Raw genomic sequence first — 25,612 nt, 5'->3', positions numbered from 1 at the left:
CTTCCTGTCCTCTAAGCTCTTTGCTACATGTCTCTTCCTGTCCTCTAAGCTCTTTGCTACATGTCTCTTCCTGTCCTCTAAGCTCTTTGCTACATGTCTCTTCCTGTCCTCTAAGCTCTTTGCTACATGTCTCTTCCTGTCTAAGCTCTTTGCTACATGTCTCTTATTGTCCTCTAAGCTCTTTGCTACATGTCTCTTCCTGTCCTCTAAGCTCTTTGCTACATGTCTCTTCCTGTCTAAGCTCTTTGCTACATGTCTCTTATTGTCCTCTAAGCTCTTTGCTACATGTCTCTTCCTGTCCTCTAAGCTCTTTGCTACATGTCTCTTCCTGTCCTCTAAGCTCTTTGCTACATGTCTCTTCCTGTCCTCTACGCTCTTTGCTACATGTCTCTTCCTGTCCTCTAAGCTCTTTGCTACATGTCTCTTCCTGTCCTCTAAGCTCTTTGCTACATGTCTCTTCATGTCCTCTAAGCTCTTTGCTACATGTCTCTTCCTGTCCTCTAAGCTCTTTGCTACATGTCTCTTCCTGTCTAAGCTCTTTGCTACATGTCTCTTCATGTCCTCTAAGCTCTTTGCTACATGTCTCTTCCTGTCCTCTAAGCTCTTTGCTACATGTCTCTTCCTGTCCTCTAAGCTCTTTGCTACATGTCTCTTCATGTCCTCTAAGCTCTTTGCTACATGTCTCTTCCTGTCCTCTAAGCTCTTTGCTACATGTCTCTTCCTGTCCTCTACGCTCTTTGCTACATGTCTCTTCATGTCCTCTAAGCTCTTTGCTACATGTCTCTTCCTGTCCTCTAAGCTCTTTGCTACATGTCTCTTCCTGTCCTCTAAGCTCTTTGCTACATGTCTCTTCCTGTCCTCTAAGCTCTTTGCTACATGTCTCTTCCTGTCCTCTAAGCTCTTTGCTACATGTCTCTTCCTGTCCTCTAAGCTCTTTGCTACATGTCTCTTGTCCTCTAAGCTCTTTGCTACATGTCTCTTCCTGTCCTCTAAGCTCTTTGCTACATGTCTCTTATTGTCCTCTACGCTCTTTGCTACATGTCTCTTCCTGTCCTCTAAGCTCTTTGCTACATGTCTCCTCTTGTCCTCTAAGCTCTTTGCTACATGTCTCTTCATGTCTGCTAAGCTCTTTGCTACATGTCTCTTCCTGTCCTCTAAGCTCTTTGCTACATGTCTCCTCTTGTCCTCTAAGCTCTTTGCTACATGTCTCTTCCTGTCCTCTAAGCTCTTTGCTACATGTCTCTTCCTGTCCTCTAAGCTCTTTGCTACATGTCTCTTCCTGTCCTCTAAGCTCTTTGCTAGATGTCTCTTCCTGTCCTCTACGCTCTTTGCTACATGTCTCTTCATGTCCTCTAAGCTCTTTGCTACATGTCTCTTCCTGTCCTCTAAGCTCTTTGCTACATGTCTCTTCTTGTCCTCTAAGCTCTTTGCTACATGTCTCTTCCTGTCCTCTAAGCTCTTTGCTACATGTCTCTTCCTGTCCTCTAAGCTCTTTGCTACATGTCTCTTCATGTCCTCTAAGCTCTTTGCTACATGTCTCTTCCTGTCCTCTAAGCTCTTTGCTACATGTCTCTGCATGTCCTTTTAAGCTTTTTGCTACATGTCTCTTCCTGTCCGCTAAGCTCTTTGCTACATGTCTCTTCCTGTCCTCTAAGCTCTTTGCTACATGTCTCTTCCTGTCCTCTAAGCTCTTTGCTACATGTCTCTTCCTGTCCTCTAAGCTCTTTGCTACATGTCTCCTCCTGTCCTCTAAGCTCTTTGCTACATGTCTCTTCCTGTCCTCTAAGCTCTTTGCTACATGTCTCTTCCTGTCCTCTAAGCTCTTTGCTACATGTCTCTTCCTGTCCTCTAAGCTCTTTGCTACATGTCTCTTCATGTCCTCTAAGCTCTTTGCTACATGTCTCTTCCTGTCCTCTACGCTCTTTGCTACATGTCTCTTCCTGTCCTCTAAGCTCTTTGCTACATGTCTCTTCTTGTCCTCTAAGCTCTTTGCTACATGTCTCTTGTCCTCTAAGCTCTTTGCTACATGTCTCTTCCTGTCCTCTAAGCTCTTTGCTACATGTCTCTTCATGTCCTCTAAGCTCTTTGCTACATGTCTCTTCCTGTCCTCTAAGCTCTTTGCTACATGTCTCTTCCTCTCCTCTAAGCTCTTTGCTACATGTCTCTTCCTGTCCTCTAAGCTCTTTGCTACATGTCTCTTCCTGTCCTCTACGCTCTTTGCTACATGTCTCTTCCTCTCCTCTAAGCTCTTTGCTACATGTCTCTTCCTCTCCTCTAAGCTCTTTGCTACATGTCTCTTCCTGTCCTCTAAGCTCTTTGCTACATGTCTCTTCCTGTCCTCTAAGCTCTTTGCTACATGTCTCTTCCTCTCCTCTAAGCTCTTTGCTACATGTCTCTTCCTGTCCTCTAAGCTCTTTGCTACATGTCTCTTCCTGTCCTCTAAGCTCTTTGCTACACCTATGCAGTACCTGAGGCTGCGGGAGCGGAGGCGGACAGGGGGCGGAGCGTGACCCCCCTCCTCATCCGCCACGCTCTCTGTGCTCCGGAAGTGTTTGAACAGGAAGTGGAGGTCATCCTGCGTGGGCTGGAAGGGCAACTGGTGGAGCAGCTCCTGAGAGGAGGAGGACTAGAGAGAGAGAGAGAGAGAGAGAGAGGATATAACAATGTTTTTGCAGTGTACAGACTCGTGGTAATTTCTCCAATATGAGACTACTATCAGAACATCAATGCCCTACATAACACAACAGTAATACAGTATATGTTCAGTATAATGTTGAGCTCAAATCAAAACACATTAAATAGTAGGCAGTACATCATTTCATGACACTAAGAGAAACAAAGGGAGAAAGAATGAGTGTCAGTGAGTCCAGAACATACCGTCAGTGAGTCCAGAACATACCGTCAGTGAGTCCAGAACATACAGTCAGTGAGTCCAGAAAAGAAACAAGCGCAAACCGCAATAGCTGTAACCACATACACGCATGCAATTGTATTCACACACACTATCTGTGCATATTACAAATAGTGTAAATTCTGTATAATTGTCTGGTTGAGCCAAATAAGAAATGTGGCATCATTATAGGATATGTGTACTTATATCTGTGCAGATAATCATAAGTTAATTGCATTATATTATAGGAATATCCAAATGTGGTAACTGCCAGTTATCACAGATAGAGCACACAGACTTTGCCCTCCATGCCAAATGTCAGCCTCCTGTAGAAAAAGAAAACTTTAGCCGCTAGAGAGTGGGCTGACCAACCAAGCAAAAGAGAGGTCACTATCTTTTTTTTGTATCTACTTTTCTCCCCATTTTTCTATTTTTCTCCCGTCGCCAATTTCGCGTTGTCCAATTCTACCCTCCCCTGTCTCGAACGTTGTTAGGCCATGCCTCCCACAAGCCGGCTGCAATGTGGACGAAGCCTTGCATCAAGTGTCCCCTCCGCGTCTATGCTTTACCCAAACGGCTCATACGTTTTGCTAATCTGATTGGCCAGACGTTTCTGGTCATGTGACATGTGCGCCCAATCGCGTGACGCGCCCATTTCCGCCTCGACCAGCAGCAAACCCTAACCGTTCTATCGCAATGCTCCAAGACTAGGGCTGTCTTAAATACTTCGAAGCTTCGTTCGATGGCACAAGCTTCGAACATAAAAAAAAATCGAAGTTAAAAAAAAAAAAAAATCGGTGTGTGCGTGTGTGGTGTGTGGTGTGTGGGGCCATTGGGTGGGGCCATTGGGTGGGGCCGGGGGACAAATACACTGGAGGAAAGTAACCCAGCTCAGCACTGCCCAAATTATATCATCACTATTGCCTGTTTGAAGGATATCATCCTCAAACACATATACACCTGTAGAATTCCACACATAAGAAAGAAAGATACTGGGATGAATAAACAAAATAGGAAATAAAATGTAGAAATGCATGCAATACATAAATAAATATGAATCTCCATATATGAAATAGAACATTTAGATAAGGTGCTACTGAGATGTTTTGGTGAGTTCTTTGTTTTTTTGTGGAAGTGGCCCTTCTTAAAAATGCATAAACATTCACTGATAATTGGTCTGTAGTGGAGTCTACAAGGTCTACATTGCCGGACCATGTAGAATCCGGACCTTGTAGACTGACATAATTCTGTGCATAGTTTAGTCTATACAGGCCATATTTCAAATAATCTAAATCTTACTTCATTCATCTTAAACATTCTTGAAATCCCATGAAATCTGAAGTTGTTCAAACGACAACAGCGATCCACCTTGAATTAAATCACACAGCCGAGTCAAACCTTGTTGGATGCGTCAGTCACGAAAGGGGCTACTTAATTCATTAATCCAATCCACTTTATTTATAGAGCACATTTAAAAACAACAAAGTTTACGAAAGTGCTGTACAAGTCCCACAACATAAGATAAAAAAAAAAGAATCCGAAGCTTCGAATTAAAATCGAAGCTCGGCCCCGAAGCTTCGATTGCCAAAAAAAGCTTCAAAGGTCAGCCCTATCCAAGACAAACTCTAACCTTAACCAACTTCGAAAGAGTGCCTAAGCTTAACCGGGGAAAGAACTTGCCGTCACACGATTGGTGCGACCAGAAACATCAGTGGCCAATCAGAGCGCAAAACGGGAACGCGGAAGCATGCACCGGTTGGGTAAAGCAATGACGCGTCCCCTCTGGTACTCGAGGAGGCGAGAGATCACTATCTAAAGGTTAAAAATGTCATGTTGTTATGTCTATAAGCTAAAAGCTTCCAATGTGTACAATACAGTGAAAATACCTGGCAATACCTCATCCCATCTGTTACTTCCAACCTGTGAACAACAACAGATAAGGGCCTCGATATAAAATAGACACCTCATCTCTCTAATCTGCATTTTGTATGAAGTTTCAGGTTGCTGCGCGGCTTTGAAGTCGGGCGATGCGGCGGACGACATCCTGAGTTAAAAGACTTCCTCTGAACAGGAGTGTCGGCCGCCACACCGAGCACCGTCTGCCATCAGCGGCATGCTAATATGAGACTGACAAATCTAAAGAGACCTTGAAGTCCCTGTTGAGATCTCAATTAGATAACAAAGAGATACCGTGCTGGGAAGAGATCAGGCTCATAAGGAGACTCATATTCGGTGACGTCTATATTACTGTCAATTTACACAAAGCAGTTCAAATGTGTCTTTCTGCATGTCCCTCCTAGTTATACATACACACACACACAGCCTGTGCACATGTGTATTTCTTCAGAGAGGTCAGAGGAGCGCAGGGTTGCCTGCAGTGTTAGTGCCCCTGGAGCAGTTTGGGAGCCTTGCTCAATGGCACATTGAACCTCCAGTTGATAGCTCACCTCATGCTACCTCTAGGCCCAGCTGCCACGCCAGCCATGCTGGTAGGTTATCTTTATGCACCTCTAGGCCCAGCTGCCACGCCAGCCATGCTGGTAGGTTATCTTAATGCACCTCTAGGCCCAGCTGCCACGCCAGCCATGCTGGTAGGTTATCTTTATGCACCTCTAGGCCCAGCTGCCACCCCAGCCATGCTGGTAGGTTATCTTAATGCACCTCTAGGCCCAGCTGCCACCCCAGCCATGCTGGTAGGTTATCTTTATGCACCTCTAGGCCCAGCTGCCACCCCAGCCATGCTGGTAGGTTATCTTTATGCACCTCTAGGCCCAGCTGCCACCCCAGCCATGCTGGTAGGTTATCTTAATGCACCTCTAGGCCCAGCTGCCACGCCAGCCATGCTGGTAGGTTATCTTTATGCACCTCTAGGCCCAGCTGACACCCCAGCCATGCTGGTAGGTTATCTTAATGCACCTCTAGGCCCAGCTGCCACCCCAGCCATGCTGGTAGGTTATCTTTATGCACCTCTAGGCCCAGCTGCCACGCCAGCCATGCTGGTAGGTTATCTTTATGCACTGGCAGATCAATTTGCCAGTTTTTAGAAATGTCACTTGCTTTGTGATAATGTAACTTATTTCTCAAGACGTTTACCCAAATCAGAAGAAATTATTATAATAAGTGTATTGTTTTAGGTAGTTTTAGTGTATTTTTGTGATCATCATTATTCATTTGTGAAGTCCTTATCACAAAGCAAGAGACATTTCTTAAAAATGTTACTTAAAACATTTCAAAATAATAAAGCTTGATAAAAGCACAACATCAAACCTACTTGTTAACAATATTTTTTGTGTGCAGCGAAGCGGAGAAGAATGTCACGCCCCATGCGGTGAAGCTGCAACAAACCACAACATACATCCTTCCTCGTCTTCTGGGACTCAGGGAGCTTGTTCTACTGAAAACAGGATTTCTTTGATTCCCCCTCTCAGCCAGGCCCCCGGGACAAACAGCAAGGCTGCTGGGCTGGTTGGGACCAGGCCTTCATTCTCCCTCTCCGCCCCACAACTAAATGTGTGACACGCAATTCATAGGAGGCACCCCGGGGCTCCACGCAATCTCGTGTTTCACAGGAAGAGAGAGAGAGACACGCAGAGGAGAACATCTGACCAGAGAAGAGGGGGGGGGGGGGGGTAGAAGGAGAGCGAGAGAGAGGGGGGAGAGTGAGAAAAGGAGAGGGGTGGGATGACAAATGAGAGAAGAGAGAGCGAGGGGGTGTAGAGAGAGGGGGGGGGGTGAGAAAAGGAGAGGGGTGGGATGACAAGTGAGAGAAGAGAGAGCGAGGGGGTGTAGAGAGAGAGGGGGGGGGTGAGAAAAGGAGAGGGGTGGGATGACAAGTGAGAGAAGAGAGAGCGAGGGGGTGTAGAGAGAGAGGGGGGGGGTGAGAAAAGGAGAGGGGTGGGATGACAAGTGAGAGAAGAGAGAGCGAGGGGGTGTAGAGAGAGGGGGGGGGTGAGAAAAGGAGAGGGGTGGGATGACAAGTGAGAGAAGAGAGAGCGAGGGGGTGTAGAGAGAGGGGGGGTGGGGGGGAGTGTGAGAAAAGGAGAGGGTGGGGTGACAAGTGAGAGAAGAGAGAGCAAGGGGGTGTAGAGAGAGAGGGGGGAGGGAGAGTGAGAAAATGAGTGAGTTTGGGGGAGTGTGTGAGAGAGAGAGAGAGAATGTTAACACTTTGGGTGCCGGGAAACGCTTAAACACGTCATTCCCGGCCATGCTCAAGTTGCCGAAGACGCTTTAAAGCGTCTTTAATATCAATATTTCAAAAATCTGGGATCGGATTCATATGTCCCCTCCGCTGGCCTGAGATCCACCAGGAGGACCCACTGAGCTCTCTGGCGGTTCAGGAGCGCCATCTGGTGGCCGATCGGCGCAATCGCTTAACAGGAAGTGCCGTAGAGGTTGTGCTGGACGGCCGTATTACTTCCGGGCACTCGGTACATGTCCCGGGACTCTGGCTCGTCACACTACATAGCGATCGATTGCCAATAACTCGATAAACAACATGATTTGGACGTATATACCATTATACAAGCTGGAGATGGACCGGGTAAATCTACATCCCATAATGATAACATTTCTACTCTACGATGATCGCCCAACGGCGCGCGGAGACTGGGGTGAGTTTTAGCGTGTAAAGTTACCGTCTTCGATACTAACTGCTATTATCAACAGATGATTGGTATAACGCTGCCCACGGAATTATAAACGCCCCCTAGCCCATCCGGTCAACATCAGATGACGTGTAGTAACTTCTAGAAGTACGTCTAGTTGGAATTTTTTATATCGCGCTGATTGCCATAAAACTGTATTGCATCATCAATATAATGTATTTGGGGCTATATATCACGTTCTGGAGAAAGCTGCAGAAAGAGATGAAAACATACTTATACATTAGACCATACTTTACTATGAATATGTGAATGAAAAAGTTTAACGTTGCTACACAATGAACAATACATATAGGACTTTGAATGGGCCCTAATAATGGCAATGTAGCAATAGAATTTAAAAAGTTATAGCCCTGCTAAGAAGGGGACTTTCTCTATAGACAAATAGAGCCGGCAACCTACGGTTGATAATGAATTTAACCCATGGCAGCCAAAGTGTTAATGATGATGGGGAGAGAAAGAAAAACAGAGGAAGAAACAGACATAAACAAAGAGAGAGAGAGAGAGAGAGAGAGAGAGAGAGAGAGAGAGAGAGAGAGAGAGAGAGAGAGAGAGAGAGAGAGAGAGAGAGGGTAGATAGACGGAACAATATGACAGAGAGAGAAAGAGAGATAGGTAGATGGTAAAAGAGAGCCAAAGTGTATAAAAAAATTTAAAAAGGCAACGAGAGAACACAGAAGAATGACAGATAGAGAAGAAACCCCCCCCCCCGGAAGAGATCCTGGAGGCGTCAGAGCGGAGGCTGGGCAGCATAAAGCCTCCTCAGACTGCAGCCTGAAAGAAGCTTTGTGTGAGAGGGTCTGACCTCACCCTCTGCCACAAGACCACCCCGTTATTGTTTTTACGAGCGCCTGCAGTTTCACAGCAGCATTTCCCACAAGTGTTCAGGCTGACGTGCGAGAGGACGTGTCTTCTTCCCAGTGTCATGTTGTGTCTTCTTCCCAGTGTCATGTTGTGTCTTCTTCCCAGTGTCATGTTGTGTCTTCTTCCCAGTGTCAGGTTGTGTCTTCTTCCCAGTGTCAGGTTGTGTCTTCTTCCCAGTGTCAGGTTGTGTCTTCTTCCCAATGTCAGGTTGTGTCTTCTTCCCAGTGTCAGGTTGTGTCTTCTTCCCAGTGTCATGTTGTGTCTTCTTCCCAGTGTCATGTTGTGTCTTCTTCCCAGTGTCAGGTTGTGTCTTCTTCCCAGTGTCATGTTGTGTCTTCTTCCCAGTGTCAGGTTGTGTCTTCCCAGTGTCAGGTTGTGTCTTCTTCCCAGTGTCATGTTGTGTCTTCTTCCCAGTGTCATGTTGTGTCTTCTTCCCAGTGTCATGTTGTGTCTTCTTCCCAGTGTCAGGTTGTGTCTTCCCAGTGTCAGGTTGTGTCTTCTTCCCAGTGTCATGTTGTGTCTTCTTCCCAGTGTCATGTTGTGTCTTCTTCCCAGTGTCATGTTGTGTCTTCTTCCCAGTGTCAGGTTGTGTCTTCTTCCCAGTGTCAGGTTGTGTCTTCTTCCCAGTGTCATGTTGTGTCTTCCCAGTGTCAGGACGTGTCTTCCCAGTGTCAGGACGTGTCTTCCCAGTGTCAGGACGTGTCTTCCTCCCAGTGTCATGTTGTGTCTTCTTCCCAGTGTCAGGTTGTGTCTTCTTCCCAGTGTCAGGACGTGTCTTCCCAGTGTCATGTTGTGTCTTCTTCCCAGTGTCAGGTTGCGTCTTCTTCCCAGTGTCATGTTGTGTCTTCTTCCCAGTGTCATGTTGTGTCTTCTTCCCAATGTCAGGTTGTGTCTTCTTCCCAGTGTCAGGTTGTGTCTTCTTCCCAGTGTCATGTTGTGTCTTCTTCCCAGTGTCAGGTTGCGTCTTATTCCCAGTGTCAGGTTGTGTCTTCTTCCCAGTGTCATGTTGTGTCTTCTTCCCAGTGTCAGGTTGTGTCTTCCCAGTGTCAGGTTGTGTCTTCTTCCCAGTGTCATGTTGTGTCTTCTTCCCAGTGTCAGGTTGCGTCTTCTTCCCAGTGTCATGTTGTGTCTTCCCAGTGTCATGTTGTGTCTTCTTCCCAGTGTCAGGTTGTGTCTTCTTCCCAGTGTCATGTTGTGTCTTCTTCCCAGTGTCAGGTTGTGTCTTCTTCCCAGTGTCAGGTTGTGTCTTCTTCCCAGTGTCAGGTTGTGTCTTCTTCCCAGTGTCAGGTTGTGTCTTCTTCCCAGTGTCAGGTTGTGTCTTCTTCCCAGTGTCATGTTGTGTCTTCTTCCCAGTGTCATGTTGTGTCTTCTTCCCAGTGTCAGGTTGTGTCTTCTTCCCAGTGTCATGTTGTGTCTTCTTCCCAGTGTCAGGTTGTGTCTTCTTCCCAGTGTCATGTTGTGTCTTCTTCCCAGTGTCATGTTGTGTCTTCTTCCCAGTGTCATGTTGTGTCTTCTTCCCAGTGTCATGTTGTGTCTTCTTCCCAGTGTTGTGTCTTCTTCCCAGTGTCATGTTGTGTCTTCCCAGTGTCAGGACGTGTCTTCCCAGTGTCATGTTGTGTCTTCTTCCCAGTGTCAGGTTGTGTCTTCTTCCCAGTGTCAGGTTGTGTCTTCCCAGTGTCAGGTTGTGTCTTCCCAGTGTCATGTTGTGTCTTCTTCCCAGTGTCAGGACGTGTCTTCTCAGTGTCATGTTGTGTCTTCTTCCCAGTGTCAGGTTGTGTCTTCTTCCCAGTGTCAGGTTGTGTCTTCCCAGTGTCAGGTTGTGTCTTCCCAGTGTCATGTTGTGTCTTCTTCCCAGTGTCAGGACGTGTCTTCTCAGTGTCAGGACGTGTCTTCTCAGTGTCAGGTTGTGTCTTCCCAGTGTCAGGTTGTGTCTTCCCAGTGTCATGTTGTGTCTTCTTCCCAGTGTCAGGACGTGTCTTCTCAGTGTCAGGTTGTGTCTTCTTCCCAGTGTCATGTTGTGTCTTCTTCCCAGTGTCAGGACGTGTCTTCTCAGTGTCAGGTTGTGTCTTCTCAGTGTCAGGTTGTGTCTTCTTCCCAGTGTCAGGTTGCGTCTTATTCCCAGTGTCAGGTTGTGTCTTCTTCCCAGTGTCATGTTGTGTCTTCTTCCCAGTGTCAGGTTGTGTCTTCCCAGTGTCAGGTTGTGTCTTCTTCCCAGTGTCATGTTGTGTCTTCTTCCCAGTGTCAGGTTGCGTCTTCTTCCCAGTGTCAGGTTGTGTCTTCTTCCCAGTGTCAGGTTGTGTCTTCCCAGTGTCAGGTTGTGTCTTCTTCCCAGTGTCAGGTTGCGTCTTCTTCCCAGTGTCAGGTTGTGTCTTCTTCCCAGTGTCAGGTTGCGTCTTCTTCCCAGTGTCAGGTTGTGTCTTCTTCCCAGTGTCAGGTTGTGTCTTCTTCCCAGTGTCATGTTGTGTCTTCTTCCCAGTGTCATGTTGTGTCTTCCCAGTGTCATGTTGTGTCTTCTTCCCAGTGTCAGGTTGCGTCTTCTTCCCAGTGTCAGGTTGTGTCTTCTTCCCAGTGTCAGGTTGCGTCTTCTTCCCAGTGTCAGGTTGTGTCTTCTTCCCAGTGTCAGGTTGTGTCTTCTTCCCAGTGTCATGTTGTGTCTTCTTCCCAGTGTCATGTTGTGTCTTCTTCCCAGTGTCATATTGTGTCTTCTTCCCAGTGTCATGTTGTGTCTTCTTCCCAGTGTCATGTTGTGTCTTCTTCCCAGTGTCAGGTTGTGTCTTCTTTCCAGTGTCATGTTGTGTCTTCTTCCCAGTGTAGTGTCTTCTTCCCAGTGTCAGTTTGTGTCTTCTTCCCAGTGTCATGTTGTGTCTTCCCAGTGTCATGTTGTGTCTTCCCAGTGTCAGGACGTGTGGTGCTGAACCCAAAGTCTTATGCTAACGAAGTCTTATGCTACACAGATCTTCAGGAGTCCACCGATCTCGGTCTCCATTATTTCTGTCACGTCGACACGCTAACGTTATGGCCTTACAAAGTCTACAACTAGCATGGTGGCGTGACGTGACTTGGTGCAATTGAGGTTTGTAGGTTATTTGTGGTCGTAGTAAACAAGCCATGGACATAATTGTGGAAAGAAGGTTGTGCGTACGTCGCAGTTAGGACCTTTAACGTGTCGTTTTATCAGTTTATGGAACCCATTTGTGGTGGGCGGGTCCGATGCTGTGGTGGACATCTACGTCATGGGAAACAGTGACTGGGTTGATGATCCGCACAGGGACACACCAAAACTCCCAACCCACGGCCATGGCTGGCGAGACGGCAGGGGGTCCTCAGTCTGACTTCCTCCAAAAGGTCATACAAGGAAATGTGCAATGTCATCCAGCAGGCCTGAGCGGTGATTTCACCCAGAAGCAGGCCTCGGCGCGTGGTGATGTCATCCAGGAAATATGCAGCATTTTCAACAAGTCCTGTTATTCTACCCATTAGGCCGGTCGTTTCCTTGTTTTCCCCCATCAGGGAGGGCTGCTGCTGCTGCACCGAGCACAGCTCCTCTCACGCCGAGGGTCCTGCGAAGCTAGCTGCACGAACAGTATCAGGGTTTGGGGTTCCATTCCCTGTGTAGCTCAATGGATAGAGCATGGCACTAACAGTCTCAGGGTTAGGGGTTCCAAGGGGTCCTACTGATCTTGCTTTAAGACACAATAAAACAACAATATAAGATTGTTGCTTTAAAAACAACAATATAAGATATTATCATCCAAAAATAGAAGCTGAAAAGACGCACATGTTGGAGCTTTTATTTTTGAAAGATTCTGACTGGACGCTCAAACGATCCAGCTGCTTGCTCGACACAGGCCTCTGCTACAACCCCTACACGTCTCTAGGAAGATTCAAGCATTCTGATTCCAGCTTTCACATCAGAATTTATAAAGTGGGCGGTGATGAACATATTAACACTTGACCACATGTCTGTAAATTAACACTGGACCACATGTCTGAAAATTAACACTTGACCACATGTCTGAAAATTAACACTTGACCACATGTCTGTAAATTAACACTGGACCACATGTCTGTAAATTAACACTTGACCACATGTCTGGTCAGTGCATAGTACTCTGTATCCCAGACTGCCTTTTTCACATCTGAAACAATGCATCTGCGGCTTGGTATGTCATTATTGGGAATCCAATGTATTTACCATTTCCTTGAAACTGGCTTTTTCCATTGTATGGAGCCATTTATTTCCCAATGTACCTAGTAACTGTCCTCATACAATTAGTGGCAGACGTGCGGTTCATGTTGGAATGGTGATTTTTAAAGATGGGAGCGAAGATTTGTGGCGTTTCCATCTTTAGACCAGACTTGCTTAACGCTTAGCTACACGTCACTTCCTTCACCTTCTCTGCCTCCCTTTTTTATTTGATTTAAAACCAAATAAATCATCAAATAGGTGCATTTGAATTATTTTTGGTAACGAGAGCAGACACCTTCCCAAAATTGTCTCCACTAAGGAGAAAGGCTACACAGGGTAACGGTATGTACAGGGTCAGAACGTAGGCTTGCATATTCATGTTGTTTTTTATGTTCCCCTAACTGCTTCAGTAGAAGATCAGTGGCCAACAGTGTCAGAATGTGGTTGTACTGGGCAGCTAAGATAAGATAAGATATTCCTTTATTGATCCCCTTGGGGAAATAAAGGAATATCTCATCTGATCTTATCTCCAAGCGGTGTGACCCTCCCTCCCCCTGCAATTACTAGTGCTGTCCATACAATACCTTGAATAATATTGAGGGCATGTAATTATGTTATGTCGCATCATTCGCACCCTGTTGTCTGTCGGCCCGATGCTTTGCTAAGTCTGACGTGTTGTTGGCTCCCTGGGTCTGCGTGGGTTTAAAACACATTTTACAGGACAGGCTTCGTGGCGTCTGGGGACTTGTCCTGACAGTCTGCTCGGTGAGCAAAATAATGCCATATTTCACTCTGTACGCCTGCTTTGTCAACCAGCTTTGTCAAGAGCACTTGTTGTTGTACTTGCAGCCATGCCTCTCGTTCGGTCACCGTGAAAGGTGAAAAATGGTTGCCACGCCCGCTATGCCCGCAGTGAGTGGAAGCAGAACGCTGCACACACACACTGCCCCGCTGTCACACACACACACACACTGCTGTCACACACACTGCCCCGCTGTCACACACACACACACACACACACACACACACACACACACCAGCGTTTCCGTTAGCCGGTAATTACCGGTATTTGACCGGCAAAATCTGTTGAAGTCCGACATATTTAATCTCTCTGGTCTTAATGTCCGGTGAAAATAATTCCCTGAGTCTAAGCACAATTTGATTATTTGAATTGTATTAAAATAGGCTAAAATTAAATAGCCTATGCGATGAACGAAACGATCATTACATTTGTTTCCTCGTTGCTTCTAATAATGACAACGACGTTGTCAGCGAGAGCTTAGTGCTGGGTGTGCGAACTTTTGTGAAGCTGCAGAGCCGGAGCAGCAGCAGCACAATGCAGTATTCCAGCAGTACTCCAATTCAGCCATTTTCAATTCAATGTTGGGTGGGGGGCGCTGCTGTGCGGTCCCCAGAAAATAGCCAATAACAGCTGAATCAGCTGCTCTGCAGCGCCATACTCTTTGCAAATAAGTCGTTGCGAGGTGGAGAGAGTCGTCACGCAAACCCACGATAATGTTGCCGTCTCTCTCTGCCACATTTCTCAGTTCTTCGCTTGATATAATTAATACAAATGTCCAATATAACGGAATTCGTTAGCTCATAAAAATGTGATTATAACAGACTGTTGTTTATTAATGTCGGGCGACTGCCCACAGACACCTATTTGATTTAAAGTCGGCAGCAGCAAGAGTCTTATTTTATTTGGAATATAATGACTTTATACGCAAAAGTAGCCTAGTTTTAAGTAAAAATATTATAAATCTACATGCCTTGATGATGTCATTCTTTTGTTTTGTTGTCATTCTTTTGCCTATCAATTGTTTTTAAGCTCAATAAACTCTGACCGGAATTTCTCTCATTTGACCGGTAGATTGAAATCTACCGGACACTGAGGCCGGCAACAATTTTTTCTAACGGAAACCCTGACACACACACAGCCCTGCTGTCACACATGACAACTCGTAGGACATACAGCTCTTATTAAAACACTGTCTGGTATCAGAATAACGTGCAACACTAGCAACTACTCCCCCAGGCTCTGGCTGTAAATACAGTAAAAAGGTTCCCTTAACCCATTCTCTGCCACCACTTTGATCATCCTAAACCATTCTCTGCCAGCGCTATTTGTCTATGGAGATGTTCACCTTCTTTGCAGGGCTATAACTTTTTAAATTGTATTGCTAAATTGACATTACTATGGCCCATTCAACATCAATTATCTATCGTTCAGGATGTAGGAACGTTTTACTTTTTCATTCACACATTCATACGAAAATACCGTCTAGAGTATAAATATGTTTTTATCGTTTTCTGCAGTATTTCATAGAACGTGAGATATAGGCATAAATGCATATATTAGATTATCAAATGCAGTTTGATACCGATCCATGCTATATTACATGGTCCTAAACGGTATGACTGATCATCTGCGGGTGAACGGAGGGGGGGGGGGGGGGGGGGGGGGTCGTTTATAATTCCGTGACCGAAGTTAAATGATTTATGTAGTATGGGTGATATATTGATCAGAGCAGTTTGTATTGAAAATGATGGAGAAAAACGCTGAAACTAACGTCAGTCTCCTCGTACCGTTGGGCGATGAGAGTGGAACAAACAGATCCCAGTTATGTGGTGGGGATCGAGGCGATCCAGTTCCGGTTTGTATAATACTAATATACGCCAAAATCATGTTGTTTATTGAGTTATGGCAACGATCCATGTCCACGGTGTGTGGATTGAGTCCCGGGACGATAAACGAGTGGCCGGACAGAATTAGGGGACGGACCGAGCTGAAACGGGCATTTCCGGTTTGGCAACTCGCCGATCGGCCACCAGGTGGCGGCATTGAAGCGTTGCAGAGTTGTGATGGCTCCCGCAGCATATGACAAGGCTCCGTGGGTGAAATATGAATTCCATGACGAAAATATGAAATATGAACTTGAAACACTCTGTACAGCGATATTGGCAGACAACGCATGGCGGGCAATAACGCTGAACATGGATTTTGGCGGGTAATGGGTTAAGGTGCTCCCATAGTCGAGCGGACCGTACACGGAGTGGACTCAAAGCGGACTCCAAGTGCGAAGCTCCAAATTTCGAATGTGCGGACGTCCGCGCCGCTCACTTGGTGTCACATAAAAGGCTGCTCTGCGTTTTGGTTGACATCGACCTGCTAAATGCTAATGTCTGATCTGCATTTTACTCTGACCACTCGCTCCGTGCCAAGTGAGAGTAGGGCTTGAGATGTTTGAATGGCTTTTCTAAATGAAGTGTGTAAAAACTGTTTTATTTTCGAAATATTGGAAACGGAGATAACATAGTCTATGTTATCTCCGTTTTCAATATTTCGAAATAAAACTGGTGTTTTTATTTCATGCAATGCTTGTTTGCCATTTCAGCACCACGCGCTGTCCACCTCATGTTGAGCAAGCCTATACGGTACATTGCACCTCGCTGCCTATATACCTTAGGGCTGGGCGATATGGCCTAAATATGATATCACGATATTTTCTGACCTTTCGGCGATACACGATACACATCACGATGTTTTTTCCTTTTTTCCCCAAACAATTCATTATGAGGCTTACCAAGACAGTATTTGAGTTTGCAAGCGAACATTAAAGACAAAAGACTCATGCATTTAGCATTTTTATATTATATATTAGATTTAGATTATTGGATTCTTAGATTATATATTTAGCATTTTAGCCTTTCGTTTTTTTAGATTATATATTAGATTAGATTTAGATGATTAGATTACATATTGTAACTATTTATTTATTTACATGTATGTATACATTTATTATTTGAACGGCTTAAGGCTATATCTGTACTTTATGTTTGTTTGTTGTGTTGCATACTTGAAATAAACTTCAATCAAATCAAACCCCCCCTCTTAAAAACAAAAACCTGTGTTTAACCTAGCCATCTATAAAACATCATGCTAAAACTGAAACAAATGTCCTACTCCCCTAAAGAAAGAAATACATAGCAAACATGACTCAGTTATCCAATAGTGCTGCTGCTTTTTATTTGTTAAAATCTTTTAGTTAAGACTAAAAGACTACAATATATATGACTACAAGGGCCAGAAGCCGACTTCATGATGGCTTCCTGTCATCGCATTCCATTTCCGGTTTACGTTACATTTTCAACAACAGATTGCTGCTAATTAAACACTTCATGGAAACGGAGTAATGTTAACGTTATGTCGAGTTCATACGTGTAGTGTAGTATGAACTCGACATAACGTTAACATTACTCCGTGTCCACTGTTGCGTCGCAGATGGATGGTACACTCTGTTAGCTCCGTAGCTAATCCGCTCATAGACGAACTTACCGATAGCAGTACCGTTAACGTCGGAGCTTACTCCTGGGTTTCAGGGGGCATCCCTAGCACCGAGCCACCGCCTCTCTGGCTAGGTGTGTGCGCTTGCGTGCGTGTATGTGCGTGTAGATGACGTAATTTGGGCAAGTGTGTGTGTGTGACTGACTTTTTTTTTCCTGCGAGAGGGAGAGGGAGAGGGAGAGGAAAGCATTTAGCACTGCGCTTGTAAGTCTCATCTCAGCCGTGGCGGCCTCTAACGCGAGGGCAAAACATCACGATATCCACGATACGTTTAAAAAGTGTATCGTTAATGAACTGTACCCGATATTTATATAATATCGTCATATCGCCCAGCCCTAATATACCTGTTATTCAAGTGTGTAAAACTGCCAGTTTTATTATCGAAATATTGGAAACGGAGATAACACTCTTTATTTTGACATCGGATGACGACGACATGACAGAAGTTGAACAGCGTGGGAAAAATTGTGTAAACTGGCGCGAGACATGTAGGAAATTGGTCTGCGGAGGTCCGCTCGACTAAGAAAGCTCAAAGAGTCCACGCGGACCTCCGCGGAGTCCAGTCCGCGTACAGTCCGCTCGACCATGGGAGCACCTTTAGTCATATATATGAGAGAGAGAAAAATACCCTTAGTCATTATATAAATGAGGGGGGAGAGAGAGTGAGAGACATTACAACCTCAACTTCACCAGGCTCTCTGAATAAATCATTGCAACCTCTTCAATCATCAGGCTCTCTGAATAAATCATTACAACCTCAACTTCACCAGGCTCTCTGAATAAATCATTACAACCTCTTCAATCATCAGGCTCTCTGAATAATTCATTACAACCTCAACTTCACCAGGCTCTCTGAATAAATCATTACAACCTCTTCAATCATCAGGCTCTCTGAATAATTCATTACAACCTCAACTTCACCAGGCTCTCTGAATAAATCATTACAACCTCTTCAATCATCAGGCTCTAGTCTCTGAATAATCATTACAACCTCAACTTCACCAGGCTCTCTGAATAAATCATTACAACCTCTTCAATCATCAGGCTCTAGTCTCTGAATAATCATTACAACCTCAACTTCATCAGGCTCTCTGAATAAATCATTACAACCTCTACAATCATCAGGCTCTAGTCTCTGAATAATCATTACAACTTCATCAGGCTCTCTGAATAAATCATTACAACCTCTTTAATCATCAGGCTCTCTGAATAAATCATTACAACCTCTTTAATCTGCAGGCTCTCTGAATAATCATTACAACCTCAACTTCAAAAACCACAGGATAATTCATTCTTGCAGCCTTTTCGCTACTTTCCATCCTTCCACTTTTGGCTTCCCTCCAGCATAAAACATGATGATGAAACGATGAGGAGGGAGGGAGGTGGAGTGAACAGGGGAGAGATGAACGGATAGAGGGATAGAGAGGGGGACAGAGAGAGGGGTGGTGGGAGGGATAAAGGAAGGATGAGGGTAATGGATGGAGCGGATTAATAGAGGGAGAGAGAAAGGGAAGATGGCAGGGAGGGATGGAGAGAGAGAGGGAGGAATAGAGAGACTGAATGAGGAATCCATATGGAGGAAGTGAGCGATGGAAGGAGAGAAGACGAGAAACACAGAATGAGGGTGTAGGAGAGGGAGAGGAAGGTTGGGGGTTGTAAAGGAATTTCAAGCTCCGTCATTGGTGGATATATGTCACCAGGCATATATGTCAGCAGAGTCATCCTCCCTGGGTAAATTAAAGGGGCACTTCACCTCAAAACAATGCTGATTTATTTTGCACATAGTCTCACACATATCCAAAACCTCTAAATAAGTTTGGGATACATTAATTGAGTTATTGAGAGTAAATTAGTTTGAATATGGCTACAAGTGATGTCATCAGGTGTTAATTGCAACTCAAGCTTGGATTTGGAAATTATGTGCAAAATAAATAAATCAGCATTGTTTTGGTGAAGTGCCCCTTTAAAATAAACGATTAAATAAAAAGATAATGTGTTTAGAATGCTCCACGGTGCATTTCCAGGATTATTCTATTAACACGCATATCTTGGCACCTATCAGAGGATATCCAGTTGAGCAGCTGCTGTCATTAATTTACCAACACACTGAGACTCAACCACCATCTGATCTGACTGGTTCACTCAGTATTACTGACACTAAGAGGACTGGTTCACTCAGTATTACTGACACTAAGAGGACTGGTTCACTCAGTATTACTGACACTAAGAGAGAAGGACTGGTTCACTCAGTATTACTGACACTAAGAGAGAAGGACTGGTTCACTCAGTATTACTGACACTAAGAGAGAAGGACTGGTTCACTCAGTATTACTGACACTAAGAGAGAAGGACTGGTTCACTCAGTATTACTGACACTAAGAGAGAAGGACTGGTTCACTCAGTATTACTGACACTAAGAGAGAAGGACTGGTTCACTCAGTATTACTGACACTAAGAGAGAAGGACTGGTTCACTCAGTATTACTGACACTAAGAGGACTGGTTCACTCAGTATTACTGACACTAAGAGGACTGGTTCACTCAGTATTACTGACACTAAGAGGACTGGTTCACTCAGTATTACTGACACTAAGAGAGAAGGACTGGTTCACTCAGTATTACTGACTCTAAGAGAGAAGGACTGGTTCACTCAGTATTACTGACACTAAGAGAGAAGGACTGGTTCACTCAGTATTACTGACACTAAGAGAGAAGGACTGGTTCACTCAGTATTACTGACACTAAGAGAGAAGGACTGGTTCACTCAGTATTACTGACACTAAGAGAGAAGGACTGGTTCACTCAGTATTACTGACACTAAGAGGACTGGTTCACTCAGTATTACTGACACTAAGAGAGAACTGGTTCACTCAGTATTACTGACTAAAAGGACTGGTTCACTCAGTATTACTGACTAAGAGGACTGGTTCACTCAGTATTACTGACTAAAAGGACTGGTTCACTCAGTATTACTGACTAAGAGGACTGGTTCACTCAGTATTACTGACTAAAAGGACTGGTTCACTCAGTATTACTGACACTAAGAGAGAAGGACTGGTTCACTCAGTATTACTGACTCTAAGAGGACTGGTTCACTCAGTATTACTGACACTAAGAGGACTGGTTCACTCAGTATTACTGACTCTAAAAGGACTGGTTCACTCAGTATTACTGACTCTAAGAGAGAAGGACTGGTTCACTCAGTATTACTGACACTAAGGGAGAAGGACTGGTTCACTCAGTATTACTGACACTAAGAGAGAAGGACTGGTTCACTCAGTATTACTGACACTAAGAGAGAACTGGTTCACTCAGTATTACTGACACTAAGAGAGAACTGGTTCACTCAGTATTACTGACACTAAGAGGACTGGTTCACTCAGTATTACTGACTCTAAGAGAGAAGGACTGGTTCACTCAGTATTACTGACACTAAGGGAGAAGGACTGGTTCACTCAGTATTACTGACACAAAGAGAGAAGGACTGGTTCACTCAGTATTACTGAAACTAAGAGGACTGGTTCACTCAGTATTACTGACTAAGAGGACTGGTTCACTCAGTATTACTGACACTAAGAGGACTGGTTCACTCAGTATTACTGACTAAGAGGACTGGTTCACTCAGTATTACTGACACTAAGGGAGAAGGACTGGTTCACTCAGTATTACTGACACTAAGGGAGAAGGACTGGTTCACTCAGTATTACTGACACTAAGGGAGAAGGACTGGTTCACTCAGTATTACTGACACTAAGGGGCCTTTCTCACTCAGGTATTGGGATCGAATCACCGCCCCGGGGCACGGGGGGGGGGGGGGGGGGGGGGAGTGTTCTCACTCACCCCTTTTGGGATGCGAAACGGCGCTGATTCGTTTTACCCCCCGCTGAACGGGGCCAGTTGGATTAGGTGGTCTCGGAATCGGGCCGTGGGAGCGGGGGGCGTGACACACACAACGTCGTTACTGTCATGCTTGCTTGAATTTTGGGCAGATAAAACCACACTGGACAATACCCACAAAAACGATATTTATGGGCAATTTGAGAGTTCAGACCTCAACCAAAAACAAGCATGTGGAACCTCACAGCTCAGTGGATGAAAACATGAAGCCACATTACAAAGCACAGCACTTCTGGCTCGCATTAGGCCTGGCAATTTTTGTTTGCCATGCTATTTCTATACATTAGTTTCTTGTTTGAATGCATTTATTTCTATTAGACCAGTGGTGCCCAACCAGTCGGCCGTGGTCGACCAGTAGATCAATGACATGTAATATAATTGCCACGAGCGATGGGATGTTAGCTGCTGGACAGGCTAAGCTAACTAGCGTTAGCCGTTAGCCATTGCTGTATACTATACTTTCTTGTTCGAATGCATTTATTTCTATTAGACCAGTGGTGCCCAACCAGTCGGCCGTGGTCGACCAGTAGATCAATGACATTCAATATAATCGATGCAGCAATGTTACTAGTAAAAGGCTAAGCTAACTAGCGTTAGCCGTTAGCTTAGCGCTATCGTTAACCCTGCAAAACGCTCAAAAGCGGACTCTACAACACCATCCATTCGTGATAAAATGGGGTGGGTTATATTGACAAGGCTTGACAATAGAGGTTCAAATGTAACTTCATATTTATTGGTAATTTGTTAATTTTATATCAGCATCCAGTCTCCACAGTAGTGTTAAGACACTTCCTGTTTACATTTTCGAACGTGACATCATCGCCTACGGCAAGCGTAAACGCTCAAAAGGCAAACCGTAAACAGAACCCGAAGCGAACCAAGACCGCAGTGTGTACACAAACTAGAGGGGGAGGGGGGGGGGGGGGGGGGGGGGGGGTTCGCACTCTGACCCGGAATGAGGACGGTACGGACAGAATGAGTGAGTGAGAAAGGGCCCTAAGAGGACTGGTTCACTCAGTATTACTGACACTAAGAGGACTGGTTCACTCAGTATTACTGACACTAAGAGAGAAGGACTGGTTCACTCAGTATTACTGACACTAAGAGAGAAGGACTGGTTCACTCAGTATTACTGACACTAAGAGAGAAGGACTGGTTCACTCAGTATTACTGACACTAAGAGAGAAGGACTGGTTCACTCAGTATTACTGACACTAAGAGAGAAGGACTGGTTCACTCAGTATTACTGACACTAAGAGAGAAGGACTGGTTCACTCAGTATTACTGACACTAAGGGAGAAGGACTGGTTCACTCAGTATTACTGACACTTACTGGTTCACTCAGTATTACTGACACTAAGAGAGAAGGACTGGTTCACTCAGTATTACTGACACTAAGAGAGAAGGACTGGTTCACTCAGTATTACTGACACTAAGAGAGAAGGACTGGTTCACTCAGTATTACTGACACTAAGAGAGAAGGACTGGTTCACTCAGTATTACTGACACTAAGAGAGAAGGACTGGTTCACTCAGTATTACTGACACTAAGAGAGAAGGACTGGTTCACTCAGTATTACTGACACTAAGGGAGAAGGACTGGTTCACTCAGTATTACTGACACTAAGAGAGAAGGACTGGTTCACTCAGTATTACTGACACTAAGGGAGAAGGACTGGTTCACTCAGTATTACTGACACTAAGAGAGAAGGACTGGTTCACTCAGTATTACTGACACTAAGGGAGAAGGACTGGTTCACTCAGTATTACTGACACTAAGAGGACTGGTTCACTCAGTATTACTGACACTAAGGGAGAAGGACTGGTTCACTCAGTATTACTGACACTAAGAGGACTGGTTCACTCAGTATTACTGACACTAAGAGAGAAGGACTGGTTCACTCAGTATTACTGACACTAAGAGAGAAGGACTGGTTCACTCAGTATTACTGACACTTACTGGTTCACTCAGTATTACTGACACTAAGGGAGAAGGACTGGTTCACTCAGTATTACCGACACTAAGAGACAGATTCCCACGGTAGTGTTTTAGAGATGGGGTGAATGTTTGATGAAGGAGAGGAGAGTAAAAGAGCGAGAAAAGGAAACGATAGAATGAGAAGAGGAGAAGAGAGCCGCCCCTGAGAAGGAAACTGAAGAGGCTCCAGTATCAAGTGATCTCACAGACCCGACTGGCACAGACAGGCAGACAGACAGACGGACAGAGAGAAAGAGAAAGAAAAACATCCCTTGAAGTAGTGCTCATGACGCGCCATGGTAACGCATGACAAACACATTATTTGTGCATCATCACCATCATCTCATTGGGTAGAACAGAGGATGTACTTACTGACACTGAGGAGCTGGGGGGGTTAGTGCAATAGCCAGAGGATGGGACTGAGGCCACAGACCATCGCCGTCCATCCACCCTAGAGGAAAAACACACCACAGGCCATTAGTGACTGATCAAACTGGTATGTCAGTCACACTGCAAAACCATCTTCAACATGGGCCCACTTTGCTTTATCCACTAATCCCCCCACGCCAGCCACCCACCCACCGTAGCCCCATATAGAGGCCTTTCACAGAATGTTTGTGTAGGTTCCAAAATGGCTGCCAATAACCTATAAGCTACTTGTTTACAAGATCCAGTAATATATCACCAATTAATTATATTTGTGTTGATGCATCTCTCATATAGCAACACATAGCAACCTTGTTTCTTCCAACATGGAGGGATGAACGTTCTAAACGTTCTGTGAAACGTCACTATTGGCGCCCATTTAACTTCAGTGTTGTAACTTTGCTATGGATGGTTTCAGTGGAACTGCGTTGCTATAGTGACCCGTCTGGACCCAAGTTAATTTCCTGTTGCAGTGTTTGCTAGAACGGTTAGAGGACGGGTCACACCCATAACATTCTCATATTGTCATTTACACAGTTCATCTTTCTCATATTTGTATATTCCGATTTCATTTTATTGCCTATATTCATGTCTTTCTACTATTACCCTGCCCATAACTGTACCTCCTCTCCCCCATGCTGCTATGACACCCAAATTTCCCCAAGGGGATAATTAAAGGCAGATCTTATCTTATTCCTTACAATGCGATCCGTCTCCCAGTGGTGAGGGGGAAGCCATCTTTCAACATTTCCATGACAACGCTGACTCCTCCCTCTTGTTGTAATTAACCATCTTCACACAGCTGCCATTTTGCTCTTATGTCATGCTAAGGTTGCGATTCCTGTGGGAACCCTTAGCTTTCTATATGTAACCCTTTCACTGCCACATGACAAATGGTTAACCCTTTCACTACCACACTACAGAAGGTTAACCTTTTCACTACCACACTACAGAGGGTTAACCTTCTGTAGTGTGGTAGTGAAAGGTTAACCGTCTGTAGTGTGATAGTGAAAGGTCAAGTCAAGTCCAAGAGTTTTATTTGTCATGCATGCGGCGATTGTGCAATAATACAAGTAATAAGAATAAGACATAACAGGTATAATGTACATAAAGGTTAGCCTTATGTAGTGTGGTAGTGAAAGGATTAATGCTGTGCGTCTGTCCACCATGTTTGTCTCTTGCCTGCTATTGCCCTATGTAAAGCGACCTTGGGTTTCATGAAAGATGCTATATAAAACGAAGTTATTATTATTAACTTGAGCATGACATAAGAGCAAAATGGCCACTGTGTGAATATGGTCAATTCTAAGGTGTTTGCAGGAAATAAAATCTGTTCTAGGAATGTTAATGTCTGGTTAGTTAAAACCATTTATACAAAAAAAAGGGGGAGGGGAAGAACGCAATAACAAAATGATTAATGGACCCTAATTGTTTTTTGACCACCATAGTGCTATGAAAATAAAAGGTTGTAGAATCAAGTTGTTCTTACCTTTCAGTCCGCGCCAGGTGGCTAGACAGATTGCAAGAGAGAGAGAGAGACAGAAAGAGAGACGGACAGAGAGGGGGGAGGGGTAGACAGATACACAGAAAGAGAGGGGGGGGGGTAGACAGAGAGGGGATAGACAGAAAGAGAGACTATGGTTAATGACAGTGACTCAACCAGTTTGTCTCATACTGATCAACAGTCTGCTGTTAACCTGCTGAACACCTGCCAAGCTGCTGCTTTATGACAACACACAAACACACACACAAAGTAGTGTCTAGTCTAAGACAGTCACTACACACAAACAGGCATGGACACATGCACACACAAACAAACACAAATACACAAAACGATGGGTGGCAGCAGCAGAAACACACACTCACAACACCCTGACAAACGCATGCACAGACCGACACAAACACAACCACACACAACACCCTGACAAACACATGCAGACACACAAACACAACCACACCCTGACAAACGCATGCACAGACACACAAACACAACACCCTGACAAACACATGCAGACACACAACCACACACAACATGAACATCAGCACCAACAAACACGTAAAGTGTATAAATATACACAGGACAGAGGACAGGCACTTTAAACTAGACAGTGGACACCAGCAATAACCAGCCTGTAATCTCCTGGATCTCTTCTAGACACCACCCTTCTTCCAGTCATCCATAGATGAGCCCCCTTATTTTAGGGTTAAGCAACATGCGTTATTAATATCCTGTTGAATCCTGGACTTTAGCCTGGATTAATAGAGGAGTATTATCTGAATACAATGGTGTCATGGTGCGTCAACCAGAGTATAGTCTGGATAAGCCAGTGGGTAGAAACACACCATTGTCCGACTATTTCA

General features: G+C 44.9%; 1 protein-coding gene across 2 annotated transcripts in view; it reads right to left on the bottom strand.

Moving 5' to 3' along the window:
* The window catches only part of mast3a (microtubule associated serine/threonine kinase 3a), a 276,511-nt gene that overhangs the window by 137,486 nt on the left and 113,413 nt on the right, over positions 1-25,612 (bottom strand). For both annotated transcript variants that reach the window (XM_084328022.1, XM_084328021.1), the window contains 3 exons: positions 24,741-24,761; positions 23,198-23,276; positions 2,469-2,626 (listed from right to left, as the gene is read on the bottom strand). In XM_084328022.1, the coding sequence (XP_084184148.1) occupies positions 2,469-2,626; positions 23,198-23,276; positions 24,741-24,761 (258 nt within the window). The remainder of the gene's footprint in view (positions 1-2,468; positions 2,627-23,197; positions 23,277-24,740; positions 24,762-25,612) is intronic.

The sequence above is a fragment of the Notolepis coatsorum genome (genome assembly GCF_963971535.1).
Source record: "Notolepis coatsorum genome assembly, chromosome: 13".
NCBI lineage: Eukaryota > Metazoa > Chordata > Actinopteri > Aulopiformes > Paralepididae > Notolepis > Notolepis coatsorum.
The sequence above is the reverse complement of the archived record's forward strand: the minus strand, read 5'-3'. Positions and strand labels throughout refer to the sequence as shown.